This window comes from Lepus europaeus, chromosome X (genome assembly GCF_033115175.1).
Source record: "Lepus europaeus isolate LE1 chromosome X, mLepTim1.pri, whole genome shotgun sequence".
In the NCBI taxonomy this organism is placed as follows: Eukaryota; Metazoa; Chordata; class Mammalia; order Lagomorpha; family Leporidae; genus Lepus; species Lepus europaeus.
In genome coordinates this window covers 19,638,277-19,651,061 of record NC_084850.1, presented here as the reverse complement: position 1 = coordinate 19,651,061, position 12,785 = coordinate 19,638,277, and the positions used below count along the sequence as shown (strand labels likewise).

The 12,785-nt window shown below is 39.5% G+C and overlaps 1 protein-coding gene across 1 annotated transcript in view; it reads left to right on the top strand.

Annotated features, from left to right (window-relative positions):
- The window catches only part of ADGRG4 (adhesion G protein-coupled receptor G4), a gene marked incomplete at its 5' end in the record, with an annotated part of 147,022 nt that overhangs the window by 82,710 nt on the left and 51,527 nt on the right, over positions 1-12,785 (top strand). Inside the window, 3 exons of the mRNA XM_062182999.1 lie at positions 1,926-2,194; positions 6,027-6,105; positions 10,045-10,325. Coding sequence (XP_062038983.1) covers positions 1,926-2,194; positions 6,027-6,105; positions 10,045-10,325 — 629 coding nt within the window. The remainder of the gene's footprint in view (positions 1-1,925; positions 2,195-6,026; positions 6,106-10,044; positions 10,326-12,785) is intronic.

Genomic DNA, 12,785 nt, shown 5'->3' with positions numbered 1-12,785 from the left:
AACCAAACAACCAAATGTCCTCTACACAAAATATTTTAATTGATTTTTAAAGCAAGAACGTTGAGCTAGCAAAAGATTTCTCTACCAGGATACAAGAACATTATCCATACAATAAACAGTTGGCAAAGTGGATTTCATTAAAATTTCCAAAAATTAAAATCAATAAATATCAATAAATATTTACTTATCAGAAAAGTAAAGTAACCAAAGGGGATACACATGCACAATATATATGTTTGCATATATATATTTATATATGTTTAAATTTAGAAAATAATTTTTAATTTTCATTAAAACTTTAATTTCATTGAAAACTATTTCATCACAAATGAGTTGAAAAAGCAAACCACACATTGGGAGAAGATATTTACTATTCATATACCTGGCAAAGGACTTGATGTGGAATAAATAAAGAACTCCTACAAGTCAAAAAGCAAAAGTCAGACAGTACAATTTTAAAATGGGCAAAAGACTTCAACAAGCATCACAGAAAAAAGAAAACAGAATATCCATCCACAACCCTTATTCCAATGGCCAGTAAACATGATAAATTTATCAACATGATTGCTTATCAGGTAAATGCTAATTAAATCCACAGTCATACACAAGGGTTCCTCAAGAAGTCCATGGAATTAAAAGATAATGTGCATTTCCATGAACTTTTTGAAGTATCTTGAACTTCTATGTATCTATTAAAATGGTTAAAATTATTGTTGACAGTAGTAAGTGTCAAAAATGATGTATAACAATTGCTAACGGGAATGTAAAATGGGAAACATACTTTGGAAAAAATTTCAGCAATACCTACTAAAGAAATACACATGTAGCCATTGACCCAGAATTTCACTTTTAAGTATATATTCAAGAGAATTGAGTGCATGTGTCCACTGAAATATATGTACAAGAATATTCATAGCAGCTTCAATCATAGTCGCCCCAAATTAGAAGCCCCATGTATATTAGCTGTTGACTGAATGAATAAATAATGATATATTTATCAAAATGAATTGCTGTACAGCAGTAAAGAATGAACAATTTCTGTACAACACAACATAGTATCTAAATATCATAGATAGAATTGAGCAAATTATGCTGGAAAAAGAAAATAGCATACCTATTCCAAGTACAGGGAAAACTAAATCTATGGGAATAGAAACTAGAATATTGGTTACCTCTGGTGGGGAGTGTTGAATGGGAGAACTATGAAGGAGCCATCTGAGGTGTGGAAAATATTCTACCATTTGATTGGGGTAGAGGTTCCACAGGTATATACATTTTTAAAGATTCATCAAGTTGCAATCTTAAGAACTGTGCATTTTACAATTTGCCTTAATTAAAAAATATGCACAAAGTGAAAATTGAAAAATTTAAATTAATAAACACTTGACAGAAAGGTAAAAGAATCAAAGAGGATACACACACATATATGTGTTTGTATCTAGAAATCTGGAAGATACTAGATCAGTTTCAACAAAGTGAAACTATGATCACTCAGTGAAACTTAATGGCCATTGTTTCCATGATACCAAACATTGAGAATATTTGGAAAAGCTCTAAGTTGAAAAGGTTTTTGTAGCTGCCCCACTGCTTGCCAATAAATAGAACCAGCCTACCAAAGTGGTGGTGACAGAATCTTAGTATTCAGGAAACTCCTTCCTGCCTTCTTTCTAAAACAGAAAAAAGATGAAAAAAGGGGACAGCCTAGTTGAGAGAGACTTTTATTTTTCCTGTTAGTGAAGGTCACTATATCTAGGATAATTTGACTATACCTGGAAAGAGGAAGAGAGCTCTAAAATTTTGTATATGTCAAGTGAGTAATTTTAATTGACAGTTCTTTTATTCTCTCACTTCTTGTGGAAATAAGATGTGGCAATGCTTAATCAAAAAGAGACTCTCCTAACTTAGCATCATACTTTTTTTTTTAGCAAACTTCGGAAAGATTATCCCTCCAAAATCCTGATCAATTTGTGCACTGCATTACTGATGCTAAACCTGTCATTTCTGGTCAATTCCTGGTTTTCATCATTTCAGAAAGTGGGACTTTGTATCACAGCCGCGGTGGTACTTCATTATTTCCTGCTTGCTTCTTTGACTTGGATGGGCCTGGAGGCAGTCCACATGTATTTTGCTTTAGTCAAAGTCTTCAACATATACATTCCTAATTATATCCTTAAATTTTGTCTAGTTGGTTGGGGTAAGTATATCTGCCATTGTCCTTGATGTTTCTGCTTTAAACCTTATGTCTTTTAAAATCCCAGTTCTGTCTCAGCCCATCTTGTGCTGCTAGAACCGAATGCCACAGCCTGGGTGATTTATAAATAATGCAGATTTATTTTTCACAGTTCTGGAAGCTGGAAAGTCCAAGATCAAGGGGCTTGCATATGGTGAAGGCCTTTGTGCTGCTTCATAACATGGCAGAAGGTGCAACATGGGCAAGAGAGTGAGGAAAGGGGGCAGAGTGATCCTTTTAGAAAGAATTCAGTTCTGTTGTAACACACTCACTCCCACAATAATGAATCCATTCCTGAGGGTATTGCCTTCATGATGTAATTAGTCCTTAAAGGGCACACTGTTCAAAACTGTTGTATTGGGGACTAAGTTTTCAACACACAAACTGTGGGGGGCACATTTGTTTTATTTTTTATATTTTCCAAATTTATTCATTGTAGTTATTTTGAAAGCTGAGGAGTTAGGGGGTAGAGATCAAGAGCAAGAGAGATCTCCCATCCAGTGATTCATGCTCCCAATTCTTGCAACAACTGGGGTTGGGTGAGGCTGAAGCCAGGAGCCCAGAATTCAAAATGAGTCTCCCACATGGGTAGCAGACACTCAAGGATTTGAGGCATCATCTGCTCTCTCTTAGGGTGTGCATTAGTGGGAAGCTGGATCAGAAGTAGAGCCAGAACTGGAACCCAGTCCCTCAGATATGGGATGTGGGCATCCCAAGTGCTGTCTTAATTGCTGCCCCAAACACTTGCCTCTGGCGGTCAAACTCAAAATCATAGCAAGTCCCATTAGAGAAATTATTCAGTATAAAATTCTGTTAATGTAATAAATGATAAACTAAGGATCACCTCACTGGTGTTTATTTTTCTATCTTGTTCTCTACTTCTATTTCTGTATAAATTCAACTCAGCATTTATGGGAAGTTGATACACAAATATTTATTGAGCACTTGCTTGTGAGCTGGGTAAATGCTGGATCTACAGTACTAAACCTGTCTAATTTTATCCCTCCATTTACAGAAGTTATAGTCACAACAAATACTGATTTGGCAGCTGACAATTAGGCAGCACGTACACATGCCAGACACTATTCCAAGTGCTTTACATACTCATTTAATCTTCACAAGCTCTCCATGGGATGGGTTTCATCGTTGCTCCAATTTAATAGATGAAAATAGCAGGGCACAGAGAAGCTAGGTAACTTACAAAAGTCACCTGTCTAATAACTGGCAGAACTGGGGGTTGAATCAAGGAGCCCATCTCCATCATTTGGACTTTTGACTTCTGTGATCGTATCATATTGTTAAAGGAACAGGGAAAAGACTTGAAATGGGTAAAAGCGTACTGGGTCAGCCTTGACCTGACTTACCACACCTGATGACTGACCATCATTGCTGTCCTTGGAAGAAGACAGAAGTGGAATTCAGCATGTGCATTTCCTAATATAAATTTCACTTAATTGGTTTCTTTTCCTGCATTTCTAACTGATGGGGTCAGTGCAGCTCCATTCCCCCTTTCCCCTCATCTATTCAAAACATATTTTGGTTCAGAAAATATGCTGAATTTATAGGAAACGTATATTAGCTAGTATACATAGGATATATAAGAAAATACATTTTATTCCACTGCCTTTGTGAAGACAATAGCTTCTTAATTAATTAACTACTCATCCTTTTAATGAGTTCATTAACATAGTACATGCTTTCACTGGATACACAATCATTGCTATCATCTGTGCTAACATGGGGAGCAGATACAGGCAAATACTAAAAGTATAACCTAAAATTTTTTTTAGTATGTTTTGCAATCCATCAGAAACACAGAACCAAAAATAGTCAGTCTACTTCCCTTTTATGCTTGGGCCCCCTCATTTTGATTCCACCAGAGGACTGACAATGTTACGGAAGAGGCTCCATGAATAATCCAAAAAGCAGATAATGTACATATGGCTAATGGTGAAAGGGCTGTAAATATCATTCGATCATGGCTTTTCTTTTCCCTCTTCATCACTCGTTCTCAGCTTCCTTTTCAGATCCTTCCTCTGTCACTTGCTCTTACATGTTGGTATTCTCAAGGGCTCACTTCTTGTACCATTGAGATTCTCATTCCATACATTCTTCCTAGGGGTATAGGAGAGACACAGGACAGGCCGAGGCTTGGTACTTGGAGGCAGGAAACCTTTGCATATCGAGTCCACACCCAAGCTAATGCCAAAGACCTGACTATCTCAACAAATAAAGAAAGATGCAAGAAACCAGTTTTAGATCCAGCTTAATGTTTACATGACAGTGAAGGGAAGAGTAGCCAAAAGTGACAGCCCCCAAGTTCTTGTTCTAAACCATAAAAAGAATGACACTAAAACCAAAAGGGAACAGATGCCCACAGCATGAGTTGTGGGATTCTCTGTTGCTGTGGAGCAGCTCCAGATGGAAGTTATGTGGTTTTCTTTTCCACAGCTCTGTCCATAGAGGACAGGGTACAAAATTATGCCCATACCTCTGCAAAACCCTGGGAAGTGATGAGAAACTGTCTTATGACAGCCTCCCAGAGGAGATGGGGAGGCAGGTAAGTGATGGCATAGAAACATCTCCTCACAGGCCTCCTGTCTTCTTGCATTTGTGGAAGACCATAGGCATTCCACCAAAACTGAGGTAAGCTGCAGTCCAAACCTTGGCCTGTGTATCTTGTGTGGACACATGCAAGGTCACGAGGAAGCCGCTGCTGAGTCTCTACAGGGGGTTTCAGAGCATTTAAGTATTAGGCAAATGTAATCAACTGTCTATGTTTGAAGCTTTCCCTTCCTTTCCCAACCTATTGAAAAGGTTTATTTCTTAATTTCAAACCCTGTCCAAAGCAGTAGTTTTCTCCACATTTTTCAAATATACCACAAATAAAGATAAACACAGCTTGAGGACTGCCACACAGATTCCAAACTCAATGTGAGGCCTCCCTCCAGTCCTCGCTTTCAGCGTCCAAGGGCTGTTACAAAAAAATCTGCAGCATGCTAGGCAAGGTGCTAGGTTTGGGCTGTAAGATGTGAAGAGATTGCCCTGTTTATCACAGTATAGGACAGTAGAGGGTTTTTTTTTTAAAGATGTTTGACACAGCTTTGGAAGGTATCTTACAAAACCCCTAACATAGGAGAAATCATACCACTTTAGAATGAAAGACATCATTTAAGTTTTGCAATGTACATGAAATTGGATTTTTAAACCCCGTGTCTATATTCGTGTCACGTTTGGCCATTTTGACTGAACTGATTGCTTTATTATAGTCTAGCTGAATGGACTGGTCATTAACTGGTCGATCTAGTCAAAATGTCAAACTAGTAACGAGTATGGAAACAGCTTTTCTGTCAAACAAGACCTGCAGGCTGCAGCTGATTGCTTGTGCCCTTCCTCCAAGGTTACCTAGTCCATAAGACACTGGGGCAATATTGAAAGGGAGATAAACAATTGACGGCCCATCAATGGAGAAGGACGGCTTGATAGGAACTTGCATTCTGATGAGCTAACTACTTCTACTGCCAAGTTGATTTTTTGGCACTTGAGCTATTTTTAATAAACCAGTGGGTGTTGTATTGGAGCCATTGGCATGCTGTTTAGTTTAGCAGATTGGAGAACTCCTAGAAATGTTTAACATTGAAGAATTCACAAACATTTTGCAAACAACGGTATTTTGATGCCTGCGCATGCTGTGGCTCAGTTAAACAGTGTCTTAATGTATCAGCGCCCACATAATTGATCAGGATTCCTCTTGCAGTACCTGACAGGATGCTTTCACCTTGCTTTCCCACTCTAGGAATTCCAGCCATCACAGTGGCAATCATACTCAGTGTGAGAAAAGATCTGTATGGAATTTTGAGTCCAGCGACTCCATTGTAAGTATCAGCATCTCTGCTTCTCAGTTGGTGGGGGCCCTGATCCAGCAGGGTACCATGGGGTGTTCTGGTTTGGGGTTTGTTCTTAATACTGGCTTAAGTGAGTCTGAACCTTTCTCCTGTTAATATGGTCATGGCCACACTCATGTAATGGTTAGGTTACTGGGCTCTTATATGACCTTGGACAAGTTACCTTACCTCTCAGTTTCATTTCCTCTTCTGGAAAATGAGAATAATAATTGAAATGACATCGTGTATATAAGGTGTTCAGCATGTCGCCTGTTCCATGGTAACTGCTGTTGTAATTGGGACTTGTTATGATGTGTAAGCCCACAGACCATTGGAAAGTTAGTGGCCACTAGAAGGAAATACAGAGATGAGTTAGGAGACATTCTCTACTTTCCAACAACAAAGTTATCCCCTGAAGAAGAAGACTATACAGTTCTTCTTTGTCAACTGGCTCAGCTTTGTTGTCTTCTTGTTTCTGTTTTTCCTTTTTCATTTGATGTGTGAGCTTATATCTTTAGTTCTCTCAATCACAGTCACAAGATAATAGCCACTCACTCCATTCCACCTCTCCAGAACGTTTGTTTATAGGCATGTAGATAGTTACCCTGTAATCCTTTAGGCTACACAATCTCATTTCAAATCTTCTGATTGCTTTCCACTTAACCAGATCTATTGTCTTTTCATTGCCTTTCAAGTTCTTGTCCACTGTAGTTTTCCTTTCCCACTAGACTGGAATCAAATGTAAAGGTCTTGCTCCCAAGACTCCACCATCTTTCATATTCAGATGACAGTTTTCAGAGGGTCAAAATAATATTGCTCTTTGCAATATTAATAATATTTTCTAATTAAAATTCTTCATTTTCTTTTCTCTCCCCTTTCTCTTCCCTTCCTCCTCATCACCCCCTCTGTCCCTCCTCCTCACTTGTTTTGTGACCTACAAGATCCCTAGTGACTACCTAATAGAGATTATTTTTCAAATATCAAAGCAAATGCAAAGCTAGAACAACATCAACTCCACTCTTCTCCAAAAGAGCCCTTTAATATGTGAATTCATTAGTAAGATGTACATTTCTCTAATGGGTGTTTAAAAATTAAATTTTGAAGACATAACTCATGCATATTGTACAAAATCCAACAGTACAAAAAGGGTAGAGGGTGAACAGTAAGCCCTACCCCTAACTCCCAGCTACTCAGTTTCTCCTTTTTGAAGTAACTCTTATTACCAATTAGTTATTAGCAATTTAAATTTGCATAGATGTTTTCTTGGGTGTTTGTGGTTGTTAACTTTTATTTTATTTTATTTTATTTTATTTTAAAGATTTTCTTATTTATTTAAAGGCAGAGTTACAGAGAGAGTGGGAGAGACAAAGAGATTTTCTGTCTGCTGATTCTCTTCCCAAATGGCAACAATGGCTGGGACTGGGCCAGGCTGAAACCAAGAGCCAGGAACTTCATATAGGTCTCTCATGTGGGCACAGGGACCCAAGTACTTGGGCCATCTCCCACTGCTTTGTCAGGCGCATTAGCAAGGAGCTGAATTTGAAGTGGAGCAGCTGGGTCCAAAACCAGCGCTTATATGGGTTGCCAGCATGATGGGTGCTCTGTAACACCAACCCCAAGTTTTATTTTTATCTTTAACTGACACTAATAATTATATATATGTATAGGTAAAATAAGATATTTTGATAACATGTCCACATTGTATAATGATCAAATAAGAGTACTCGGCATGTCTATCACCTCCAACATTAATCATTTATTTGTGGTGAGAACATTTACAGTATTCTCTTCCAACTGTTTTGAAGTACACAATATAATATAATATTGCTGAATATATTCAACCTACTCTGCAATCTGATATCAGAACTTATTCTTCCTTTGTCCCCATTTATCAACTTACCCTACTCTCCTCTTCTCCTTCCCCGTCTAACCCCTGGTAACCATCATTCTACTCTCTACTTTTTTAAAGTTTTATTTATTTATTTGAAATCAGAATTGCAGAGAAGGGAGAGAGAGAGAGAGAGAGAGAGAAATGAATCTGTGAATCTTCCATGGACTGGTTCACTCCTCCAAATAGCCCCAGTGGACAGGGATGGGCCAGGCCGAAGCCAGGAGCCTCATCAGGGTCTCCCACGTGGGTATAGGGGCCCAAAGACTTGGGCCACCTTCTGCTGCCTTCCCCAGGACCTGAACTGGTGCCCATATGGGATGCCAGCACTGCAGACAGAAGCTTAAGCCAATACTCCACAGCTCCAGCCTTTACTCACTACATCTATGGCATCAACTTTTGAAGAATCCATGTATGCATAATCTCTGGAATACTTTGTTACCCAAATGGTAGCTATATGCCATTTGGTACCTTGCTCTTTTCACTTAATACATCTTGTAAATGGGTCTCTATACAAACAGATAGCATGGCCTTTTTTTTTAAATTTTATTTTATTTTTATTTTTTTGACAGGCAGAGTGGATAGTGAGAGAGAGAGGCAAAGAGAAAGGTCTTCCTTTTTGCCGTTGGTTCACCCTCCAATGGCCGCTGCAGCCGGGGCACCGCGCTGAATCAAAGGCAGGAGCCAGGTGCTTCTCCTGGTCTCCCATGGGGTGCAGGGCCCAAGCACTTGGGCCATCCTCCACTGCACTCCCGGGCCACAGCAGAGAGCTGGGCATGGCCTTATTTTAATAATTTTCTATAGTCTCTCTCTCTCTCTCTTTTTTTTTTTTTGACAGGCAGAGTTAGACAGTGAGAGAGAGAAAGACAGAAAAGTCTTCCTTCCGTTGGTTTACCCCTCAAATGGCCGCTACGGCCGGTGCGCTGCACCGATCTGAAGCCAGGAGCCAGGTGTTTCCTCCTGGTCTCCCATGCAGGTGCAGGGCCCAAGCACTTGGGCTATCCTCCACTGGCCTCCCGGGCCACAGCAGAGAGCTGGACTGGAAGAGGAGCAACCCAGGACAGAATCCGGCGCCCCGACCGGGATAGTACCTGGGGTGCCGGCGCCACAGGCGGAGGATTAGCCAAGTGAGCCACGGCGCCAGCCTCTAAAGTCTCTTTTAAGGCTGGAGATGATATTCATGGAACCCTAAGTATTAGACCTTAATAGGGAAACCAAATGTTTTTCCATGTTTTCTGAACAGACACACACAAATTCACACATACATGGAAGTATCCATACCAATATGAATAATATGACCAAAAGAGATTTTCTTGGTTTTGGAAAAGAGGTCTCAGCTACATTGACACACACTTAAATTAGTCAAGCTTGCCTGTTTTCAAAAATCCGAAGCAATTCCTCTAGTAACCAGAAATTATATCAAATGAGGTATCTGTCCATATAAGCCCTTGTGTATTTCTTCTTTAACAGAAACTGTAAAGTCATCCATAGTACAAATACATTATATTTTAAAGCAATACAACTAGAGCTGTCCTCTTTTTGTTGCATTTTCATTAACTGTGATAATCTCATCATTGTTTGATATAGCGTTCAGAAAAGGTACTCATTGCCAATGTCCTTTTACTGTGATATTTATCATGCAAAGCAGAATTCATCCTGCAAATAAAAGCTCAGGTAGAAGGTGGGAAAGTGAAGAGCCACTTTGTGGGAAAACACATAATTTTTTCTGTTTTTCTGTTGTCGATGAGGAGAAAAATATCCCAGGGAATTGGACTAAGAGGTTTCTGCATATGCAGGGCAGAAACATCCCCAAAGATTTCTGATGTGGCATTGGAAAGATCTCTGAATTGGAACACAGGACATTGGGAGTCTAATGGCAGCTTGGCCTGTAGTGACTCTTGGCAAGTTAGTTCACCTACCTAGTTCATCTAGGGGTGCTTAGATGCAATGAAACTGACTAGGTGAACTTCAGAGTCTCTGCACAATAGGCGTTTCTATTTTATGTTTCCCTATCTCACACAGCTCCTCTTTGTTTCTTACAGTTGTTGGATTAAAGACGATTCCAACTTTTACATCTCAGTGGTGGCTTATTTTTGCCTCATATTTCTCTTGAATTTCTCCATGTTTTGCACTGTTCTGGCTCAGCTGAATTTCATGAAACTCCAGAGCCGGAAGACCCGGCGGAAGAGGATCCTGCATGACCTCAAAGGCACGACAAGCCTGACATTCTTACTTGGCCTCACCTGGGGTTTTGCCTTTTTTGCCTGGGGACCCGTGAGGATCTTTTTCTTGTATCTTTTTGCCATTTTTAACACTTTTCAAGGTAAGTGCTCTTTCTTTGTCCTTCTTGTGATAGCTAGATCTGCACCAAAGTGTTTGCTTCTTTGGAAAATAATCTCATTTATTAGAGACTCAAAGGAAGGGAAAATACTCCAGGAGGCCTCTGTTCTTAGTGAGTTGCCAGGCAGCCTCTGAAAACATTAGTTAGACATCAGTCTTCATTCAGTGAACACACAGCCCCTCTCACTCATGGATGTAGAAAGAAGCCAAGATAGCTAATCTAACTCTAGCTAGTCCACAATGTCTGTATCAAACACCAATTGGCAATATTTCTCATAGTATTCATTGCATCAACACGTTGTACTTGTAAATGTACAGATTCACACTCATGTTGACATTTTGAAATATATAGTCTGGCTGAACATAGTAGTTACTTGAACAGTAGAGACATTGAAGTTTTGATCCCATAGGCTCTGTCTGCATCAGATATTCTGATGTTTTTGGGAAAAGCCATACTAGGAAATCAAAGAGTCATACAAGAATGAAAATTAAAAGCAAAGAGCTGGGGGCCAAGGCAACAGGTCAAAGTTCTAGTCTTGGTTTTGCTACAAACTAACCTTAAAGAGCTCCCCAAGTTGGTTAAATTGGGTGATAACAAGCTAAGGATTCTATAGCTCTTTAGTCTAATTCTTATATTCTGGTGAAAGCACCAAATGATCAATTGAAGTAATGAAATAGTAGACAAAAGGTAGTATGAAAAGTAAAATCTAGTCAGATCTAAGTAATAATTGATGCTTATTTCAAGCTGATTTTTAATAATTAAAGCATATTGGGAAGGAGAGGACATGCAGAATGATTTCATGGGAATCTCAAATTCCACTCTATACTCTTTACCCTCAAGTTTGCTTCAGTCAATTTAGGCTACTGGGACAGGCTGGGAATCAGTGGGTTAGGCTCTTCCTTTATACCCTCCTTTTTTTTTCATTCAATAAAGTTCCTTTTCCAAAGTGCAGTCCACTGGAAGTTCCATAGGATTTTCTAGTAGGAAAGGAGTTCTGTGATCAAAGAAGCTTGAGAAATGTAGCGAAGTACTTTTCCCCATTCTTGGAGTAGTATAAGATGCATCAGCAGGGTAAAAGTTCTGAGAAACTGTTGGAAAAAATAATCTTTAAAAATTTGTTTTAACCTCATAATCCTTCTTTTTTATGTGTAAAATGACAACTATGGAAAAAGGTCTGGGTGAATAACTGAAAAAAGTATATTATTTTATAGTCTTTTTAAAACTTTTATTTAATAAATGTAAATTTCCAAAGTACAGTTTATGGATTACAATGGCTTCCCCCCCCCATAACTTCCCTCCCACCCGCAACCCTCCCATCTCCCGCTCCCTCTCCCATTCCATTCACATCAAGATTCATTTTCAATTATCTTTATATACAGAAGATCAATTTAGGATATATTAAGTAAAGATTTCAACAGTTTGCACCCACACTGAAACACAAAGTGTAAAATACTGTTTGAGTACTAGTTATAGCATTAATTCACATTGGACAACACATTAAGGACAGAGAACCTACATGGGGAATAAGTGCACAGTGACTCCTGTTGTTGACTTAACAAATTGACACTCTTGTTTATGGCATCAGTACTCCCCCTAGGCTCTTGTCATGAGTTGCCAAGGCTGTGGAAGCATTTTGAGTTCGCCAACTCTGATCTTATTTATACAAGGTCATAGTCAAAGTGGAAGTTCTCTCCTCCCTTCAGAGAAAGGTACCTCCTTCTTTGATGGCCCATACTTTCCATTGGGATCTCACTCTCAGAGATCTTTCATTTAGGTCTTTTTTTTCCCTTGCCAATGTGTCTTGGCTTTCCATGCCTACAATACTCTCATGGGCTTTTCAGCCAGATCCGAATGCCTTAAGGGCTGATTCTGAGGCCAGAGTGCTGTTTAGGACATCTGCCATTCTATGAGTCTGCTGTATATCCCGATTCCCATGTTGGATCATTCTCTCCTTCTTAATCCTATCAGATAGTATTAGCAGACACTAGTCTTGTTTGTGTGATCCCTTTGACACTTAATCCTATCATTATGATCAAAATGAATTTAACTGATTTCTTTGACTAGTGAGATGGCATTGGTACATGCCACCTTGATGGGATTGAATTGGAATCCCCTGGCACATTTCTAACTCTACCGTTTGGGGCAAGTCAGATTGAGCATGTCCATAACCCTTCTTAAAAGATGAATTTATTTATTTGAGAGGCAGAGGCAGAGAGAGGGAGAGAGATAAAGGTCTTCTATCCACTGGTTCACTCCCCAAATGGCTGCAACAGCTGGAGCAGGGCCTATCCGAAGCCAGGAGCCAGGAGCTTCTTCCAGGTCTCCCACATGACTGCAGGGACCCAAGCACTTGGGCCATCTTCTGCTATCCCAGGCCACAGCAGAGAGCTGGATAGGAAATGGAGCAGCTAGGACTTGAACTGGTACCCATAAGGGATGCCA